General features: G+C 35.8%; 3 protein-coding genes and 1 pseudogene across 3 annotated transcripts; 3 read left to right on the top strand and 1 right to left on the bottom strand.

Moving 5' to 3' along the window:
- Window positions 1-937: 937 nt before the first annotated feature.
- On the top strand, window positions 938-4818 carry LOC18009668 (amino acid permease 1). The gene is made up of 6 exons (XM_006392241.2): window positions 938-1394; window positions 2598-2691; window positions 2807-3021; window positions 3241-3383; window positions 3885-4112; window positions 4203-4818. The coding sequence occupies exons 1-6, from the start codon at window positions 1049-1051 to the stop codon at window positions 4629-4631; spliced, it is 1455 nt and encodes a 484-aa protein (XP_006392303.1). The 5' UTR covers window positions 938-1048; the 3' UTR covers window positions 4632-4818.
- An 879-nt stretch (window positions 4819-5697) lies between these two features.
- LOC112088165 lies at window positions 5698-7328 on the bottom strand (annotated as a pseudogene).
- Window positions 7329-7965: 637 nt separating this feature from the next.
- LOC18009601 (endo-1,4-beta-xylanase A) lies at window positions 7966-11850 on the top strand. The gene is made up of 8 exons (XM_024160845.1): window positions 7966-8176; window positions 8293-8337; window positions 8495-8874; window positions 8956-9097; window positions 9169-9521; window positions 9625-9802; window positions 9988-10527; window positions 10600-11850. The coding sequence occupies exons 1-8, from the start codon at window positions 8108-8110 to the stop codon at window positions 11725-11727; spliced, it is 2835 nt and encodes a 944-aa protein (XP_024016613.1). The 5' UTR covers window positions 7966-8107; the 3' UTR covers window positions 11728-11850.
- Window positions 11851-21750: 9900 nt separating this feature from the next.
- On the top strand, window positions 21751-22656 carry LOC112088159 (glutathione S-transferase T3-like). The gene has a single exon (XM_024158426.1). It carries the CDS (start codon window positions 21751-21753, stop codon window positions 22654-22656), a length of 906 nt encoding a protein of 301 aa, XP_024014194.1.
- Window positions 22657-22728: the final 72 nt, after the last annotated feature.

Here is a 22728-nt window from a genome sequence, read left to right as displayed (position 1 = left end):
GACCTGATTGAGCATGAGAAGCCTTTTACAGTTACCAACTTACTAATAATGAAGAAGTGATTAAAATGTTATATGGCAACCTTTACATAACCATTAATTTTTATCCTTCATCAAATTCAAACTTTTTTTGTTTTTATCTTTTATATTATTTTGGTAGAACAGTCAAAATTAATTTTGAAGACCAAAAGAAATTACAATTATCTATGGTAAACAATCAACTATTCTCATGACTTCATGATAAGCATTGGTTTAATATAATTTCTTCATCGGTAAGTAACATTTTAAATGTTCAAGCAACAAATAAAATCTACTTTCTGTTTTCTTAAATAAATAACCAAAACTAAAAATAGCTTTTTGGGTTAAAGATAACTTTTTAAAATAATATTATAGATTCAAGATTATGCCAGGTTTTTATTAGGATATGTTTTAAAGCACAACATTTTTAATATTTTGAAAATGTGTTTGAAATTTCAGTGAGTGAGAATTTGTTTTGAAACAATATAAATTTCTTAACAAGTTCTTGAAAATGTATTTTTTTCAAAAAGAAAAAACAATTATAAAGATTTTGTGTACATAACATACTAATAATTTATTTCATCTATAGTAAGTACGTATTTTCATTATTATGAAATAGAGCAAAAATCATATTTTTCTATAATTCACTATATTAATATTTAGAAAAGAAAACAATTCAAACATCATTAAAGAATCTGAACATTAAAATCCTCCCCCCCATAGGGTGGGCTCAAAGTCTAGTCGAGAGCAATCACACATCCCAAGCCATATTAAAAAAACAAAACATTAAAAACATTTATAAGAAAACAAATTAAAGTTGAAACTGAACACGTATTTACGTATACGTCTCGTTGGCATATATTCCAAATTTGCTATATCTTATACATATACAAGTATCTCTATATAAATGGTATTATGTAAACCAAAATCTGTTGACTATAATTAGACTTCTTCATTTACTCTCTCTGACTTACACATTTACTTATCTTCTCTCTCTTTGCTTCCTCTCCCTTTCTGTCTCGTCTCACTCGCTATGAAGAGTTTAAACACCGAACACAATCAGTCCGCGGCGGAATCCGGCGACGTCTTCGACGTGTCGGATCCCACAAAGAACGTGGACGAAGACGGCCGAGAGAAGAGGACGGGGACGTGGCTTACGGCGAGTGCGCATATTATCACGGCGGTGATAGGCTCCGGAGTTTTATCGTTGGCATGGGCAATAGCTCAGCTTGGTTGGATCGCAGGGACTTTGATTCTAATCATTTTCTCTTTCATCACTTATTTCACTTCTACGATGCTCGCTGATTGCTACCGTGCGCCGGATCCCGTCACCGGCAAACGAAATTACACTTACATGGACGTTGTTCGATCTTACCTCGGTATGTTTTTTTTTATAATAATTTTATTGTAATGAAATTTATAAAAAATTGTCACTTTTTCACCAACCTTTTTTTTTCCACAAAGGGTTCTTTACGAATTTTTCATTTTTTTTTGTGAATTTTTTAAAGGTATGGTTTTGTTTCGTTAAATCAGATACAGTAGTTTGTGTGGTACTTTACTTAGGATGATGCTTGTCCGAGAATTGTTGTGGTTAGAATCGAAAAAAAAAATTGATGGGGATTAATCATATGCAGAAGTAATGTTTTTCAACAATTTAAGATAAACACAAAATTAGTATTGTTATGAATTTCTCATAGAAAAATGATCGTGGTTTACAAAATAGTTGATGTTATAGAATTGGAAAGGAATCATAAAAAAAAAATATCCTTGATATGTTATTTAACAATCTAAAAGTTTGTGCATCAGATTGGTTGTGTGGTTAGGATTGTTGATGTAGTAAGTGATTTTTTAGATTTCCCTGCCAATTTTGATTTATTGACTGTGGAAAGTAATTCCTACGAATTTCTCTAATATCTTTTAAGTTTTTTAATTTGACTGAATGTAAAACTGTGGTAACCATCCTTTTAGTTCCCAATTATGCATTTTGAAATAATTAGGCTTGGTTTCACAAGGATGATATCTTCAACATTTTAAAATGATGTGGTCTGGTACAATATAAATTCGCGATTTATGCATCCGATTGGTTGTGGTTAAGAATGAATAATTTGGATTTTCTAGTGTCCTAAAATTGTGGTTTTACAGGAAAAATAAATGTGAATTTAACGTCCGACGAATTTTTTTTTTACAGTTAAACATTGACTTGAATGTACAAGTGTGGTAACCGTCCTTTAATTTTCCAATTATACACTATGGTTGTTGAAATTATTAATTAGGCTGAAACTTTTCTTCAAGTTATCAATAATATCTTCAACCGATTATTAATATATTCAAAATTTTGTACTTTTTGTAATGATCCAAAACTGTGTAACCCGAGGAAGGCAGAAATGAAAGAATATTTTGACATATGAGGCAAACGGTTTTGGTAGTATTAGCATTATTGTTGATGGGAGTATTATATTTAGTTCCGTGAAGTGTTTTGTGTTTGCTTTATGAAACAGAGGATTAATTAATAGCTTAAAAACATAAGTACTAAATAATAATAGACTCTAAATAATACTTGCAATTATTGTGAAAAATGACAGGTGGTAGGAAAGTGCAGCTTTGTGGAGTGGCACAGTATGGGAACCTGGTAGGGATCACTGTTGGCTACACCATCACTGCTTCTATTAGTTTGGTGTAAGTCAACTATGCGTAAACAATTTATTACTTTATAACCGTTACCAAATGTACAGTTCATTTTTTCTTACTATATCATATTGATGTGGTTGGTAATGGTATGGTGTTTGCGCAGAGCGGTCGGGAAAGCCAACTGTTTCCACGATAAAGGGCACCATGCAGATTGTGCTTTGTCGAATTATCCATACATGGCGGTTTTTGGGATCATTCAGATTATTCTTAGCCAGATCCCAAATTTTCACAAGCTCTCTTTTCTCTCCCTTATGGCTGCGGTTATGTCCTTCACTTACGCAACTATTGGGATTGGCCTTGCCATCGCGACCGTCGCAGGTACATAACATTCTTTAAAGATTGGATTAATAGCAAAAAAGTCGCAATTACTAACCATTTGGTCATCAAACTGTATTTTCAAAGTACATATATCAATAGTTGTAGCAAGATTATACCAATTGGTCCACTATAAGTAGATTAAATATTTTTAATTCGATTAGGAGTCATTAGGCATAAACAATCAGTAATTTAACGGTTCATATGTTACGATATGATAAGGTGGGAAAGTCGGTAAGACGAATCTGACGGGCACGGTGGTAGGAGTTGATGTAACCGCAACTCAGAAGATATGGAGATCGTTTCAAGCGGTTGGGGACATAGCATTTGCATATGCTTACGCCACGGTTCTCATCGAGATTCAGGCAAGTTATCAATCAATTTCTTGCTAAGTCTTGTTAGCTTTGTATATGAACCTCTTGTTAGAATTGTGGTTAGAGATTATTGACAATGACAATCGATTCGCTGTGGACCACTTTTTTTGTTTGCTTTACTCAAAAGAGTCAAAAAGAAGAGAATCTGTCTTTTAGCTAAAAGGCATAACATGTGCTTATTAAGGACAAAAAGTCACATTCAAAGATATTGTCAATCTCTTCTCCACAGTAAACAATTACTATAATTATTATCAACAGCGTTAGCTTATTGAGTTGACATTACAACTCACAAATTTTGTCTTTTAATGATCGTAGTTTTCACCATTTTAATGACTGTACGGTATTTGGTACCAAAGAGTATATGTCTACTGGATTGTGACGATTCAATAAGATTAAGTTTAACCCATGAGACAAATGAGACAAAAGTGGATTAAAGTGTATGAATTATTGATTTACTTACACTAACCAGTGAAACCTTGATACTTTTTGCAGGACACATTGAAATCTAGCCCAGCAGAGAACAAAGCTATGAAAAGAGCAAGCCTTGTGGGAGTATCAACCACCACATTTTTCTACATCTTATGTGGTTGTCTCGGCTATGCTGCATTTGGAAACCAAGCTCCAGGAGATTTCCTCACAGATTTTGGGTTTTACGAGCCCTTTTGGCTCATTGACTTTGCAAACGCTTGCATCGCTGTCCACCTTATTGGTGCATATCAGGTAAAAGCCCAAAAAGTAACCAAAACAAGAAAGACTAGTGTTTCACACCTTTTCTTTGTTAACTAATAGAAAGGAACCATACAATTTCAGGTGTTTGCCCAGCCGATCTTCCAGTTTGTTGAGAAGAAATGCAATAGAAACTGGCCTGACAACAAGTTCATCACTTCTGAATACTCGGTAAACGTACCTTTCCTTGGAAAATTCAACATCAGCCTCTTCAGATTAGTGTGGAGGACAGCTTATGTGGTGATAACCACTCTGGTAGCTATGATCTTCCCTTTCTTCAACGCAATATTGGGACTGATAGGAGCAGCTTCATTCTGGCCTTTAACGGTTTATTTCCCGGTGGAGATGCACATTGCACAGACTAAGGTTAAGAAGTACTCTCCTAGATGGATTGGGCTGAAAATGTTGTGCTGGGTTTGCTTGGTTGTATCGCTCTTAGCTGGAGCTGGATCCATCGCAGGACTGATAAGTAGTGTCAAGACATACAAGCCATTCCGGACAGCACATGAGTGAGTTTGAGATCCATGCATGAGAGAGTCCTCAGGAGAGTACAAAAAAAAATGTAGTTGTTTGGTCTTTCTTCGTAACTATTTGGTGTCTAAATCCAATGATAATACTTTATTTCTGAAAAGCTACATGAATCACTCTGTATCCACACCTTTCAATCTAATACATATGAGCCTTTCACAGCTGTTTCATATATAACCATAAGAGCATAACACAATTCAAATCCAGTTTTAAGGGGCTTATTGGTTATAAAGTTTTGACACAAAGATAAGATGAATCAGCTATATGTAAACAGAACATCTACGATCCTAATTTCATTCTGTGTATCTGCATGTCCTCATTCGAAAATCCAATTTTACATGGATCAGGATGGGATGGCTTACTTTCCAAGTAAGGAGAGATAACACAAATGTCTGAGGAGAGTCAACGAACCTCATCTAGGCCTGTATAAGATTTGAACAGTCTGTTATAATTGTCACAGAAGACAAGATACCTTTCTTGGAAACGGCCACCGGCGTGAACCACCTGTTCAACATTTCCGATGAAACAACTCTATGCGTTAAATAAATGGAGTAAGTCTTGCTCCATCTTTCTTGTTCTGCATCCATAGCTCAGTATCTCTAGCATCCATTCAGGCCCAACTTTTCTCGTTTCATCCATTCAGGCTATAATGTGTTTTATGTATTATCCTTATTTAAGAGCTTGACAACAAAATCTGTGTTTTTTAAATCAATATTTAAAGCAGTAAACCAGTTTGTTATCTTAGTGACTGACAAGGATTTGCATTTGCTGACAAAATGATATTTTTTTTTTCTTATGTTCTAGTCTCTTTTTGGTGATTCTAGTTCAATATTTATACTAAGCACAAACAAAAAAAATTCTTAATCGAAAGAGGCAAATGGGAAATAAAGTAATATTTTTTTTTTTTACAAAAAAATGTTAATCGAAAGAGGAAGCAACCGAGTTATGAAAATAAATATTATAAGAATTCGAAGTAGACTAGGAAGCTAAATCATTAGCATCTATATGTACTCATTCTAAAATCCGAGTGGAATTGTTGATTAATATAAATTCAGAATGCTGCCCGTAAATAATCGATGGATAAATTCGTCAAAGTAGGCACATTGATAGTGTAAATCTCCACATTGGTATATCAGTATATGCAGATCGTCTTACAACCAAATCTTCAAGAACAGGACAGATGCTTAGAAGCTTTTGAACAGATTTGTGGCATGAGAACTTCACTGATATGAGGCTAAGAGTTTTGACGGACGACAAACAAACACAAGGCGGAACCAGGGGCGGAGGTAGTGAACAACCCGATGGGATCATGTGCCCCCAATTGTTTTTATTTTTTCTTAAATAATTTATATAATTTTTATCAAATTTTTTTTTAAAATTTATTGGTAAAAACGAAAAAGTTACCCCCAACTAATTTTTTTCTTATTTATAAAATTATGTTTACTAAATTTTTTTTTTAGATCCGTCCCTGGGCTCGATTCTGTAAACGAACTCGATCCTCAGCTCTCTCAAACCGTGATAAACTGCAGATTCAACCCAAGGCTGGATCCTGCTAGGAAAATCGTTGATAAGCTTAAAATCCAAGCCCTTTAGAACTTGAGGATTGCTAAACACCAAATTAAGAGCTGGAAATCCAATCGACACATCTCCAGGATTCTTCACTATTACTAATCTTCAGTGTCGTCACCAACTTCCATAGAGACCGCCACCGTCGGGACAACGCACTTGTGGCTACCACTTCTTTTTAAAAAAGTGATGATAATATCTTTAAGAGCAAATCATCTGGCAAATCGCTGATAATGTCCATCCTTTGATTCTCGTTACTGTCAAATTCAAGAAACCAAACGTTACGACGGAGAAAAGAAGAGTGTTAGAGAACTCAAAGAATGTACGAATGGTTTGGTTTCCAACTTATATAAGAAATATTTTGTGCATAGTCCAAATAGATAAAGGTAATGTGGCGAAAATTTCCTTTAAAAAAAAAGTAACAGATAGTATAATTTTTTGTTGGTTTCTTCATTAGAAAAAAATGGAAAATTAAAGTCAAGAGCAGTCAACTCGGAAGAAGATAATTTAAAAATTAAAGAGACGTTTTTATCTCCTCTTCATGCTTGTTTATAGTCACAATGGTTCATTTTGTGTAGTTAATCATCTTTATTTATGTTCTCTTTTATAAGCTTAGGTTTAAATGGCTGAAGGCGACAACAAGGCGAGGACGAATTTAATAGAATAGCCATTTGAATAAGACCAATTTTCAACAAACTCTCCTCGTAGGATTAGAGTACAAAGGAATAGTTTGCTTCCAATCCAAGCTATCCAAATTTAAACAATTAGAAGAAATTAGCAAGTTGGGATCTCTTAACCAATCTTTAAAGTTTTGTTTTCCTCGCGATGATAACCTCTTACCTTCTTTGTCCCTTTTTGTTTATCGCAAATTGTATGGCAGATTTTACTTCAAGTTGATAGGGCGCCCTAATACTTTAGGGTTGATAGGCCAACAAAATATATTTGGACCCGTAATTTATTTATTTGAAAAAATTTACTGTTAGGCAAAGCATTTTTTTTACCTGAAAAAACTGTTATTAGGGCTAATTAACCAGCTTAGTGCTTCTTCTTTTTTGTTGAATTTTGTTGATCATTTTTTCCATTACCACAGAGTTTCAGGAATTGACTCATAACCATTTTGTCCGGGAGTTAGAGCATGTAAAATTAGTTTGTATTCTGATTTGAGGTTTTCTCTTTTAAGGAATTCGCTAGTACATCAATTCAACTACATGTTGGGTTTATTAATACTTAACAAAGCAACTGTATGTTTAGCTTTATTAGTTTGTTAAAACTTAGCCACCAATATTTACCTTTTGCAATTAGTTATCTATCAAGGCTTAATAATGACTTTCCAAGAAAAAGAAAAGAAGATTACTGCACATGGATATGACAGCAGTGATCAGCTATTTATTTGCTTTCTTAATTTTCCAACGCGTGTACGGCTATGTAAGAATGAAATATCGCGCACTTGAGTATATTTGTGACAATTTTAATGGTTAATATATGTATTTTGAAAAGAAATTAGTTAGTTAATGGGTTCTTCTTGCTAATTAGAATAGACATTTTACAGACACCACAAGATTTTTGAGAAAACATTCATCAACGGAGTCCCCAACACAAGCCTAATTTAAAATTAAATTTAAAGATAAAGTTAATGTTAACCGTATTTAAATAGTTTTATTGTCTTTTTCGATCACAACCTCCAAGGGACTACATAAAATTAAAACCCAGAAAACTGAACTTTATCTGTTCTTCAGGTTTAAGAGGTTAAAAAGAAGAATTAAAATTTCGGAACAGAGTTTGGTTGGTTAACTGGTCCCGCAGGTCGTTTTTTCTTGGAGTTCACTTGAATCCTGCGATCAATTTGAAAGACCTACCAAGAAAACGCAGAGCAATTTGATCTCTGTGTCTATATAATGAAGAGATTCACGGTTTGCTGTTTCTCAAATCGAATCCACAAGAGCAGAAATCGAAATCAAGAAAAGGTTAGTCTTCTTCTTTACACAAAAAGGTTTAATCTTTGTGTGTTTTCTTTATTTTTTTCTGTGACCCATTTACTAATTTGTCTTGATATGATCTCGGTCTGATTCTGTTCTGCAAGAAACTAAAAGAAAACATGGAGATTTCAAGAAACTACAATGAGGAGGTTAGGATTTCGATGGTTTGGTTGTTTTTGCTGTTCTGTTCCTTGCTTTGTAGCCAAGTCTTGTTCATCTTTTCTTTTCACATACTTTATTCAACTCTAAGCTAAACTTTTTGAAACCTTAATCTGATCTTTCTCTGTTTAATCATTTCTCTACCAGCTTACAAAGCAGAACAACAACAATGTGGCATCAAATCTCGGTTCTAATCTCACCAATGTGATTGTGAATCATGACTTCTCATCGGGGATGCATCCGTGGCATCCGAATTGCTGCGAGGCCTTTGTCGTCACCGAAGGTTCTGGTGTCTCTCACGGTGTATTAGACCCGTCAAAGTGCGGTAGCTACGTAGTTGTCACGAACCGGAAAGAAACTTGGCAAGGCTTGGAGCAAGACATCACAAGCAGAGTGAAACCTTGTTGTCTTTACAAAGTTTCTGCAACTGTTGCTGTATCTGGACCTGTTCAAGGATTGGTAGAGGTTATGGCCACTTTGAAGCTTGAAAACCAACAATCTCCGACAAAATATCAGTTCATCGCAAAGTAAGGCCTTTTTACACTTACAGTTTCATGTGATTTTCACAAAAGAACAACATTTTTTTTTTTGATTTTTTGAATTTGCAGAACTTGTGTCTTCAAGGAGAAGTGGGTGAGACTAGAAGGCATGTTTTCCTTACCGAATGTACCAGAAAAAGTTGTTTTCTATTTAGAAGGCCCATCACCGGGGATTGATCTCCTCATACAGTATGTTACCATTAAGCCTGAGGTATGTTATTGATCATATCAATTTTGATTGTTTGTTTGTGTTTGAGCTGACCTGTTTTGTTTTCTTTAAAGCTGGAACAAGAAGAGCATGTTACAATGGAAGATGAGAATATTGTAGTGAACCCAAACTTTGAAGATGGACTAAACAACTGGTCTGGGAGAAGCTGCAAACTTGTGTTGCATGACTCAATGGCTGATGGAAGTATAGTACCACAATCAGGGAAAGCTTTCGCTTCAGCTACAGAACGAACACAGAACTGGAACGGTATACAACAAGAGATTACTGGGAAAGTTCAGAGAAAACTTGTGTATGAAGCAACCGCGCTTGTTCGTATATACGGAAACAATGTGACAAATGCTACTGTACAAGCTACTCTATGGGTCCAGAATCCAAATCAACGTGATCAATACATTGGCATTGCCAAGTTAGTTGTTGTTTCCTTTTGTTTAATATCTCATTCGCATTTATCAGATCAAGATTCATTGTAAAATGCTGTAAGTTGATTTTTATGTTTTGTTCTTCAAAAGTGTGCAGGCAACAGACAAGGAGTGGGTACAATGTAAAGGGAAGTTCTTCCTCAATGGTTCTGCATCACGAGTAGTCATTTACATTGAAGGTCCACCTCCTGGAACCGATATTCTCTTGAACAGCTTAACTTTAAAACACGCCGAGAAAATACCTCCTTTACCGGTCCCATCTATTGAGGTTAGTCCAAAGATCCAATTCACAATTTCGTCTCAGTAAAAAATCTACTTAGGCTGTCAATGTTTCAACTATCAAACTCTGCTTTTACGTTTACATGTGAACCTCTTATAATAAAACAGTTTAGCAAAAGAATTTGTATTGAAGATTAGTTATACTCCGCTTTGTTGTTTTTTTTCTTCTTGTAGAATCCTGCATTTGGTGTAAACATACTCACAAATAGCCATTTAGGCGATGGTACTACCAATGGCTGGTTCTCATTAGGGAACTGCACGCTAAGCGTTGCAGAAGGGTCCCCTCGAATACTTCCTCCTATGGCAAGGGACTCGCTTGGACCACACGAGCCACTAAGTGGCCACTATATGCTAGTGACTAACCGAACACAGACATGGATGGGTCCAGCTCAAATGATCACAGACAAACTCAAGCTGTTCTTGACATACCAAGTATCAGTTTGGGTCAAAGTTGGTTCGGGCGTTACTAGTCCACAAAATGTTAATGTCGCACTTGGTATCGATAGCCAATGGGTAAATGGAGGACAAGTCGAGATCAACGATGATAAATGGCATGAAATTGGTGGTTCTTTCCGAATTGAGAAGCAGCCTTCTAAGGCTTTGGTTTATGTTCAAGGACCTTCTTCTGGTGTTGATCTAATGGTCGCTGGCTTGCAGATTTTCCCGGTGGATCGGCTTGCGAGAGTCAAACATTTGAGAAGACAATGTGACAAGGTAACATAATGACTCTGTTTTCAATCGTTTATGTCAAAATGTTACGTGTATAGTAATTATCTCGATTTACAGATCCGTAAGCGTGATGTTATCCTCAAATTCTCGGGTGCTGATGCTAGCAAACTTTCTGGAGCTACAGTTAAAGTTCGACAGATAAGGAACAGCTTCCCTGTGGGAACTTGCATCAGCAGATCAAATATAGATAACGAAGACTTTGTTGATTTCTTCTTGAAAAACTTTAATTGGGCGGTTTTCGCAAACGAGTTGAAATGGTACTGGACGGAACCAGAACAAGGGAAGCTTAATTACCAAGACGCAGACGATATGCTCAACTTGTGCAGTAGCAACAACATAGAAACCAGAGGACATTGTATCTTCTGGGAAGTGCAAGCCACTGTTCAGCAATGGATCCAAAACATGAACCAATCCGAGTTAAACAACGCAGTCCAAAACCGCCTAACCGGTCTTCTAAACCGATACAAGGGGAAATTCAAACATTACGACGTGAACAACGAGATGTTACACGGATCTTTCTACCAAGACAAGCTAGGGAAAGACATTAGAGTCAACATGTTCAAGACCGCACACCAACTAGACCCATCTGCGACATTGTTTGTGAACGATTACCACATAGAAGACGGGTGTGACCCAAGATCTTGCCCTGAAAAGTACATCGAACACATTCTTGACCTGCAAGAAAAGGGTGCGCCAGTAGGAGGAATCGGGGTTCAGGGGCATATCGATAGTCCGGTAGGTCCAATCGTATGTTCAGCTTTAGATAAACTAGGAATCCTTGGTTTACCGATATGGTTCACGGAAATGGATGTTTCGTCGATAAATGAGCATGTAAGGGGAGATGATTTGGAGGTAATGATGTGGGAAGCTTTTGGTCATCCTGCGGTCGAAGGTATAATGTTATGGGGATTTTGGGAGTTTTTCATGGCCAGAGACAACTCTCATTTGGTGAATGCAGAAGGAGATGTTAATGAAGCTGGTAAGAGGCTTTTGGCTGTGAAAAAAGATTGGCTCTCTCATGCTAATGGACATATCGATCAAAACGGTGCGTTTCCTTTTAGAGGGTACCATGGAAATTATGCTGTTGAAGTGATTTCTAGTTCGTCTCAAAAGGTTCTTAAAACGTTTGTTGTTGAAAAGGGAGATTATGCTCAGGTCATTACTGTGGATCTTCAAGGTTTGTGATGCTTTTGTGTGATACATGTGTTTATGCGTGTGTAGAAAGGTATTTATTTTAATAATGGTGATTTTAATAATGGTTATTTAAAGAGCCAGTAACTCATATTTATATTTTAATATTAACCTAATTCTATTTGTATGATAAGTAAATACATTTTAAGAATTCATAAAATATTAGAAAAGAAGATATATCAAGAATAACTTGTCATTTCCCAACACTTCTAGCAAGTTCATACATGATAACACGAATGAGATTGGACAATCAGTTTTTCAAAATTAAATTATGGTTCCTTCTCATAAGTTAGAGTCCGATACATCATATCTCATCAAGTTTTCGATGGAACATTCTTTGCATCATAAAAAACATCTTAAATCTTGAAGTCGAAACAAAGCGGTAAGAAGTCTGGATCACTCTTCAAACATCTTGTGAAGAAACTTATATTTTCAGTAAAATAAATAGTAAATATATTATATAACCGGATTTAGTGGTCTTGGTTATCGCATAAAACCCACTAAGTAAAATACATACATATTTGTTGAAGACATCTAAATGGCAACATAAAAATCACACACAAAAGCTGAGTGTATTATTTTGCATTATACTTATCTTTAGGAAATATTCAAACCATTTTTTTTCTTTATGAAAGAATTAAAAATAAAGAAAATAAAATTCATATTTCATTTTATATTATAAGTAAGAAATTGAAAGACAGAACCCAATCTCAAATTTGCTTTTTATTAAAATAAAAGTTGAATAGAAAATAAAGAAGAAGATTAAAAGAGAAAGCTGCTCATGGGATAATAATAAAACATAGACTGAGTTTGTAGAGTAAAGATAAAATAAAATAAAATTATATGGTTAATAATTTCATACCATGTGAAATATCTAATTTCTATTCTTTTTCTTTTTTTCCTTTTATTGAACAACTTTTTCTTCCTATATCTCACAAACAACCGCAAATTTTATCCTCGCGATTATTATATGTATGATGAATTTTCCATATACTCAATTTGTGCCTTTTGGGATGATTTACTCACAAAAATATACTAAATTGCCTGGATTCATTTAGACTGTCTTGATGTCATAACCTGTAAAAGTTAAATTATAGAAATTTGGCTGTATTTATAAGGAGAATGTGTCATATACTCATATATTATGGTAGATTCAATGGATTTGACTATTATAGTATCAAATCAATATTATTTGGTTATAGTATCAAATCAATATTATTTGGGAAAAAAAACCTTGACATATGTATATATTTATTTATTTTTTCAACAAATAACCAAATATAACTTTCGATCAGTTCAATTATAAAACGATGGAGCGATTCTGTGTTTCTTAAGTTGTTCGATTTACTGAACTTTTGTGTACGATGGAGAGACACCATTCTAGCCACAACGACTCAGACTGTGATTCCAACAATTCTGACAATGACATGGAGATGTATTGCATCTCTTGTCGGGAAATGTATATTCCTCATAATTCCTGCCGCAGCAAAGAGTGCTGTGATGGTGTCCCCAAGGCTAAAGAAAAGCTCTTGAAGCAGGTCAACGCTCAAAAGGCCAAAGTTGATTTCCTTCGCTTATCTTCTTCTCTTAATCACGTCAGCAACTCCAAGTTTTTCACAGATGTTGTTCTCTTCGCCTCTGATGCACTGGCTTCTGCCGCTCCTATTCCCGCTTATAAATCTATTCTGGTTTGCTCTCTACTTTTTGGACCATTAGTTTATGTGATGAGTTATTTAACTTTGATTGTTATGTTTCTTTCAAATATTTAATATGTGCGTCTGTGGTTGATAGTTGGTCATTCAATGTAAATAAAGAGATTTTCATTAACAATACTCAAATTTTCAAGAAAAAACCTCTGTCCATTCTTACTTATTTGAAGTTAGAATGAAATAGAAGTTGCAGTCATTTGGTACTAGTTCAGTTACTACACTTTTCCTAGTATTATAAGATCTGCTTTAGTTCAATTTCATTTTGTGTTTTTTTTTTTCTAATGAAAAAGTTGATGAGCTGTGTTAATATGTCGAATGATAACGAAAAAAAAATGTCGAATTATATTTTCATTTAGTATCTTCTCGATCACTTTAATGTTTTTTCACTTCAGGTGTATCTTTTTCATTGGTTTTTACCCCTTTTTGTTAGAACCCAATTTACATCTTTGCAACAAAACATGATGAGAAACTGTAGTTTTTCCCTGTGTATTCCTTTTTAGGATTTAAATATCTCAGTTCTATCACATTAATATTTATCATAGATAATGAGTACTGTGAAAGTATTCCAGAGTGAACTTTCTTCAACTCAATAATCTCTTTAATGTAGTGAACTTTCTCCCAATCTATAATCTTTACTAGGGTTCTAACAAAAACATGACTATTTTTTCTAGATGAGTCATTCACCTGTCTTCAGAGCAATGTTTGAGAATAATATAGAAGAAAGTCGTAGTAGCACAATCAAGATCAGCAAAGTATCTTATGAGACCCTTCAAACTTTCGTGGAGTATCTCTACACAGGTAAAGTATGTCGGGATGAGCAAATGGCATTTAGTGACCTCTTCCATATCATTCTCAAGCATTGCTTTGAAGACTGGGGAACGACTCATCGAAATATGGAAAAAGTCACTAAAGGACAAGATTACATAGAGATAGTAGAAAAGAATCTGCATCTTATTATTAAGATATATGAAGAACATTTCTCAAAAAAGTTGCAGGAATGGACTAGCAAGAGCAAATCCGGTTGAAAATGTCTATTTTGTCATCTTAAAAAGATAATTTTTAAACAACAGGTGGTATATTTTGGGTTTCCTTCCTATCTATTATATTAAAATAGAAGCACTTTTAATACTTGCTTCCAAACACTCTTAAATTTTGTTTTAAAGTGTTTAGAAACAGTTTTATAATATTTTATATTTAATTTCAAAAATTAGATATTAATTTAAATATTTTTAGATTTTCTTAAATATAGGTAATTTAGATTTTATTTGATTTAAAATAATAAACAAGTATTAATTTAGATTTGATTTAAATATTCTAATTTACATAATCTCTATACTATTAAAATAGTTTATCAGAAATACCAATAATTTAAAAAAAAAACTAATTCACATATAAAAAATAATGGTCATATTTGAAATATAAAATATTTATAATGATGTAAATGATATGATAGTTATGTTGATTATATAAAATATTTCGATTATGATTTATTTGTAAATCAATAATAAAACAAGAGGTAAGAATCAAATCTATAATTTAAATATTAAAAATATAATTTTAATAAAATATAAAACTGAAAACATATATGAAAAACCGGGTTAAAAATATTTTGGATAGCTAAAATTACTAATTTTGAATTGGGCGATTCTCCTAAATGGCCCAATAAAATTTTCTTTTCTATGGAATAACTCTCAATCTGGGTTTGGACCAACTTAGCCTTCATTAAACTGAAAAGACGCTTCATTTCCTTCTTCCACGAGAAAACACGAATCCTTAGAAAACTTCTCCGTTGAAACATCCACCGCCGTAATCGTCATCATCGTCGTCAGAATTTGAAGAAATCTTCGTCGGGAGAGGAACCTCATTGTAACACGACACAAACCGATCTGAGAGCGAAAGAGGAAGAACCATAATTTCACATCGATTTAGGGTTTTGGTTTTCGATTTGGAGATTTCGCTTCATCGGAGGCTTAAATCGCTTCATCGGTGGTGTTTAGTGAACATCAGAAAGAGGAAGAACAATAATTTCACATCGATTCAGTGTAATTCTCTTATCGATTTAACATTTCAAAAAACCCTAATTACGAATAAATTCCCGAATCGTTTCCAAAATTGTGTTATTTCCCAAATCATGCCCGTTTTGTATGTTTTTGTTTAGTTTCTCAATAAAGCTCTTTCTCCGATTTGTATTAGTTCCATCTGATTTGTGGGTTTTTGGAAATTTCTAGGTGATTTAGGAAGACATTCTTAAAACCGTGACTCTGAGATTATGTTTTGATCATGTTATTGATAATTTTTTAGGTTAGATTAGGGTTGTATCAGTTCGTATGGAAAAATTTAGTAATCTCTTCCTTAATTGTATTTGTGTTTTCTAAATTTCAAAAAGTATTGAGTTTATGTTTGTCTGAGATCTGAGTTTGTGTTTTTAGAATTTCAGGAAGGGTTCAAATGGATTCATTTCCACCTTATCCACTTATTACACTGCCCTAAGCTTCATTTCAAGATAGGAAAAGAGCCAAATCAAGAGCCAGACCCGATAGTAAACCAGTTTGCATCTTTCAAGATGATCGAGAAAGTTAAAAATGAGCTCACCATTGAAGAGTTTCAGAGAGTTAGGAATACATTCCTGGGACCGATCTTGAAGCTCACTTTAAGGGATTCTATGATGATGTCAGGAAAAATTGTGCATTTGTTGCTTACTCGATCTGTCAGAACCGTGAAAGAGAAGGAGATGTTGTTCCACTTCGAAGCACAACCTATGAGATTCTCTATTAGAGAATTTCATATGGTTACGGGGCTGAAGTGTTATGAGTTGGAAGAGAATGAAGAAGATAACGAAGAAGAGAATGAAGAAGAGAACGAAGAAGAGGAGGAAGAGTTAAAATATGATTGGGGTGATGTTGAAAATGGTCATAGACCTTCGGACCTCTTATATTCGTTAATCCACACTGAAGCTACAGAGGAGAACAAGGATGAGAGATTCTGTCTGGCAATATTGATACTCATCGAGTCTTTAGTAATTCCGAGATATATTGGATATCGTTTTCCAAAGAAGCTCCTCAAGATTGCACAGAATTTGGAGACGCCGATGAGTTATCCATAGGAGAGAGACTCCTACATGATACTGCTAAACTCGGTTAAGAAGATTGTTCCAACACGGCCTGGGAAACCCAAATATGATATTCACGGTTTCCCATTATCCTTGCATCTGTGGATGTTGGAGTCAGTTCCGAAACTTCAGAGTTCATTCAGTTCACTAAACACTGCTGAAGCGCCAACATCTTTCTTATGTGAAAAATATCTTAGGCTGATGGTTCATGTATCTAATCAGATTTTCACCATAGAGGGTTATTGCGATGTAAGTTTTCAAATCCTTGATTTTCAAAGTGTTTTGTTTTGCATTGTTTTGGATGTTCTTACTTAATTGAGAACTTTTTTTGACTTGTGCTGTGCAGCTTAAGGTTGTCTGTGTCTTACCATCTATACAAGGTGACCCTGAAGACACAGTGTTTTTGGAGGACAATCCCGATCAAGATCTTGATAACCTTGTCGAAATTGTAACCAATGGTTACAAGGTGAGGATTGAAGACTGGGAAAACAAAACAATTGACGTCATGGATGCAATATTTATGACTCAATTCAGATGATGTTTACCTGTTGAATTCCATGTGCATAAGAATCTTCAGTCACAATTCCAAAGCTTTTGATTCTGTTCAATGGCCTTTTTTGCTGAATACTATGAGGGCTCTCGATTTCCCTGAGGAGTTCATCCACTGGATACAACTGTGTGTCACTACTGCTTCTTTCTCTGTCCAAATAAATGGGGAATTGGCAGGTTATTTTGGTAGTGAAAGGGGGCTCAGGCAAGGGTGTGTGTATGAATGTCCTTTCAAAACGAATTGATCAAGCGGCTGTGGATAAGTTGATTAGCTATCATCCAAACTACAAGAAGTTATCTCTCACACACCTCTGCTTTGCTGACGACTTATTGGTATTCACTGCTGGGGAGAAAAGGTCAATAGAGAATGCCCTTAATATATTTGAAGAGTTTGCTATAAGATCAGGTCTGCACATAAGCTTAGAAAAATCTATTCTTTACATGGCTGGAATTCCAGAGGCAACTCAGGCGGAGATTCTAAACCAATTCCCATTTGATCACGTAGAGTTACCAGTGAGATATCTTGGTCTCCCGCTGATAACAAAAAACATGTCTGCAGCTGATTATCTGCTGCTGGTCGAGAACATTAGAAAACCGCATCAATACATGGACATCACGGGCTCTCTTATTCGCTGGCAGATTGCAGCTCATTGGATCAGTGATCTTTAGTGTAATCAACTTCTGGATTGCAGCATTTCGATTGCCTAAAGCGTGTATACATGAAATAGACAGCCTCTGTTCTGTTTTTTTGTGATCTGGCCCAACTCTGAATACGAAGAAAGCAAAAGTGGCATGGAAGGATGTTTGCTCCCCTAAGGTAGAGGGCGGCTTGGGACTCAGATCAATTGAGGAGGCCAATAAAGTTTGCTGTTTAAAGTTGATTTGGAGGATTCAGTCAACAGATGCTTCTTTATGGGTTAATTGGGTGAAGAGATTCCTAATCAGGAATGGTTCTTTCTGGGCGGTTAAAACTACTAGCTCCTTGGGATCTTGGATGTGGAAAAAGCTTCTAAAGTACAAGGAGCTGGCAAGAAACTTCTATGCAGTTGAGGTCAGAAGTGGAACTGCTATTTCTTTCTGGTATGATCCATGGTGTGAATTGGGCTGCTTGATCGATCTAACGGGTGAAAGAGGGTTTATAGAGCTGGGTATTCCGCAGCAGGCTACAGTGCAGGAAGCTCTAGATAAACCAAGGCGAAGGAGACACAGGCAATCTGTATACAAAGACATTGAAGCTCACTTGCAAACAGTCTCTCAGACAATGGATCGCAATGCTACAGACATTCCCAAATGGAAAGGAAGAAACGGTGCCTTCAGGAACAAGTTTGTGTCAAGAGATACTTGGAACCAAATCAGGCAAGCTAAACCTCGAGTGAATTGGTATAAAGGAGTCTGGTTCCCAAACAACTCCTAAATACTCATTCATCACTTGGTTAGCTTTCAAAAACAGACTGGCCACAGATGAGAGGATCAGAGCTTGAAACAGTAACGCCGATACAAAATGCATCATCTGTAATCATCCTTTGGAAACAAGGGACCATCTTTTTTCACGTGTAGCTTTGCAAAAGCTATATGGAAAACGCTGACTGAGGGCCTGCTCAGAGACCGGTGCACGGATGAATGGAGCACCATCACTGATCTTCTTACCAACCTGCCATGAAACAGAACAATCACTTACTTGCTGAGGTATGTATTTTCAGGCCGTGATCCACTCAATATGGAGAGAAAGGAACGACAGTAAGCATGGAGAAGCCCCTTCATTTGAATATTGGCTGATCAGAGTTCTTGAAAAAACAGTAAGGAACTAACTTTGCTCCATCAGGCAGAGTGGAGACATGAGATTTGAGGAGGGTCTGCAGATGTGGTTCTCCACAAGATAACCATTTTTCAGAGTCAAATTTGCTAAGTTTATTTCCCAAAGTTTGTAAAACAGTTGGTTTTTTCTTTTGAATATAATTTAACATTAGATTCAAAAAAAAAAAAAAACTGGAAGAAGAAGAAGAAAAAAACGATGATGAAGAAGAATACATAAACTACGTTAAAGAAGAAAAACTCATGTTTGTCTTAGTACATTTCGTTTGTGGGTTTATACACTTATTTAGAATTGCATTTTGGATGGTGGATTAGTTTTATTTTGATCCCAGATGTCTCAAGTGATTAGTTTCAGATTATAACATAAAGTTTTGATTTACGTTTTTAAACCTTTCTACCCGCACCTAGTATAATTATATCTCAGATCTTTGGGTACTTCGATTGGTTTCCGTTATAGTACCAGTTTGGTACTAGCTATTCAAATATAAAAGTTTAGGATCCATCGGGTATTTTTATAGGTTTCATTTTCGGGCTCGTTAAATCCGTTTCGATAATTCTGATTCTGATATTCGGGTTTGGTGTTGTAGCTGACAGGATTTTGTCGAAGATAGTGTCAGCTACAGCATGCTGAATGATTTGAAGTGCAGTGGTGTCTTTGGTTTTGAGGGTCTTCAAGTTTGTTGATTCTTTTGACTTGTCTGCTCCTGGAGTTTCAGGTGATTTCGGTGAGGAGTCTGGGAATCCTTCTTTGACGATCTCCCACAGCTCCTTGTGCATCAGGGTGGTCCGCATTCTTGCTGCCCAGAATTCATAATTCTGTCCGTCGAACACAGCAACTGACTGAGAGGATTTCAGGATGATCGCCATTCCTTAGTGCTTCTTTCTTTTCTTCTTTTGACTTCTTCTTTTGGTTTTCTTTGACAGGTTCCTGGGACAACTATAGCTCTGATACCATGTTGAGATTCTCTCTTTTGGTCTCACAGGTTTGGTTTCTTTCTTTTGACAACTTGTTTTTTTAAACACTCAAAACACTCATTCTCATTTCTTAACTTGTTTTTCATACATTCTTCTTCTTCTTTTGCTTACATTCATCATCGCTCATATATATGAGTTCTACTCTACCTCCTATTCCTTTTTCCCATACTTGCATCATTACTCTAAACTTAGACACTCTTACACAGCCACTCTACTTACTTAAACTCTGACTACTACTTAGTTGTTACAACAACTCTAACCATAATAGCTTAGACTCAACTTGACTCTTAGACCATGTCCAACGCAGGGATGGAAGAAGTTTATAGCAGGGGTTCAAAACAATATTTGGGCTTATTTTAATCAGTTTAGCCCATTTTTTGCTTGAACCGATCCTAATATTAGAGTTTGCAGAACCTGTTATTGATGGAGTTCAAGAATGACGTGGCGCTGGCTAATTGGTTTGAGCAATTTTTTTTTTGGGAAAACCTTTTGGGGTCTTTGTTTCGTCGAGACAAATCGACACTTCTTCGGAAAACTCTTTTTCTCTTCGTCTCTTCCGCAAAACTTCGCCGAGTGATTTCGCCGACGTTTTTTAACCAAATCGGAGAGTTCTGCTTCGAAATCGGAGAGGATTCAGGTGTTTAAAGTCTCTTGCAATGCCAAAGATTTGTTTAAGGTAAGTATTCGAGTCGAATATAACTTGATTTCGAGAAATTAGGGTTTCGAAAATTGGGGATAAATTTCAGTTCCACTAAAATCGGACTTCGGAGATCGTTTAGGGTAATTAGAACCTGCAAACCTGTATTTTTGATTTGATATGTTAAACGATTTCATGGTTAAGATGTGAAGCAATTTCAAAAAATTATCTAACATCTGGGTTGTCGGATTTATGAATTTAGCGAATGGTTTTAGTTTGATTAGTGGATTTAGCAAGCTGTATCATCTGTTAAATGATTATTTGAACATGGATTTGGGATTTACCGAGTGATTTCATGTGTTAACCGATGCTCATTTGATTTAGCTTGTAGTCATTGATTTCTTTTACATTAGGTTGGCTTATGTAACAAGAACATGCTTTCATCTGTTATGTAACAAGAACATGCTTTCCTTAGAGAATATATAAGCTAGTATTTGCAGCCATTTCCTTTGTCTTTAAGTAGGTTTTTTCTAAACCCAGCTACTCTCTAAGTTTTAGTTAACTCTGTTGTATTAAAAAGTCTTGTAAGCTATGCTATGTAGTCTCGAAGAACTGTTGTTTAACTTTTGGTAATGAGGCAATGTTATGGTTAGTATTGGTTCCATATTGTTATTGGTTTCGTGTTGCATCTGCGGTTTGGTTCTTGGGCATCTGTTTCTAGTTTCATTTCCCTTTTGCAGATTATATTGACTGTACTTGTATTAATGCTATTCATTTTTTTTAATTGCTTTGAGGTGAATTGGAGTAAATTGTAGTGTAATGAGAGTAACTACCAGAAGTTGGTTCACATCTGCTTCGTATTTAAGGTTAGTCTTCAATCTGTAGTTATGTGTATGACTTGTTAATAAGTTTTAAGGGTTTAGGTCTTGTCATTACCATAAATGTTTGTTTGGTGAGCAGTTAAGTGTCTGTTATTATTGCCGTGACAGTTTGCTGGTTAGAGTAGGTTAGCGAGGTAATGATAGTTAAAGTTAATAAGATTTTCCTCTATAAAAAACACAAAACAAACCTAAAACACATAACAGAAAACAAAACTTGAATAAACCTAACTTAAAACGTTCTTCCAAGTTCTTCCTTCTAAACCCTTCTTTGTTAACGTTTTTAAGTTCTTCTTTCTAAACTTCTTCCTTGAATACCCTTTTCTCTTTTTAATCCTTTACACGAAGATGGATTCCACAAACCCTGCCTTGACTGGTTTTGTTAACCTACTAACCAGTCAACAAGAAAACCAATACACTTTCCCAACAACCATCGAGCTTGGATCAGCCGAACCTAGGTTTAGCCAGTTCACACTTGAAGAACAAAGCGGACCTGGCGAAGATCGTAAAGTGGTGCGAAGGCAGTGGACACCGACCGAAGATAAAGTCCTCATCAGCGCTTGGTTAAATACAAGCAAGGATCCGGTGGTGGGAAATGATCAGAAGGCCGGACCTTTCTGGAAAAGAATCCAGAAATATTTCAACTCGACTCTCCAACTGGTTGGTGCGAATGCAAGAGAGTCAACTCAAGTTAAGCAGCGATGGGGAAGGTTGAATAACGAAGTCTGTAAATTTGTCGGGTGCTTTGAAGCAGCAATGAAGGAGCAAAGTTCGGGGATGGGCGAAAACGACCTGATGAAGGCGGCTCACGAAATTTTCTTCAACGACTACGGTGCCAAGTTTACTCTTGAACACGCCTGGAGAGAGCTGAGACACGATCAGAAATGGTGCTCAAACCTGGCTGGTAATGACGGTGGAAAGGCAAAACGTAGAAAAGTGGACGACAGTTCTCCACAATCTCCAAGTTGCCAACCAGACAACATCCCCGATGATGTACCCCAGACACGTCCACCAGGGATTAAGGCTGCCAAGGCGGGCAAAGCCAAAGTGAAGGGAAATGGTTCAGCGGCTCGTAAAGCAGAGGGAAACCCTGTGGTAGACATGAAATCAATGTGGGATATGAAGAGAATGGACTTAGACATGAAAGACAAAATTTCGAAGAGGAGATTGCTTGAAGGCCTTCTCGTAAAAACTGAACCACTGACTGACAAAGAATTGGCTCTGAAAGACATACTCATTAGCGAGATGTTGTAGAACTTGTTATTGTTTTCAAACTGTGTACTTGTTATTGTTTGTCTTTGTGCTATGTTGCTGAATTAGGTGTTC

Source organism: Eutrema salsugineum, unplaced genomic scaffold (genome assembly GCF_000478725.1).
Source record: "Eutrema salsugineum unplaced genomic scaffold, Eutsalg1_0 scaffold_8, whole genome shotgun sequence".
NCBI classification, from domain to species: Eukaryota; Viridiplantae; Streptophyta; class Magnoliopsida; order Brassicales; family Brassicaceae; genus Eutrema; species Eutrema salsugineum.
The sequence above is the reverse complement of the archived record's forward strand: the minus strand, read 5'-3'. Positions and strand labels throughout refer to the sequence as shown.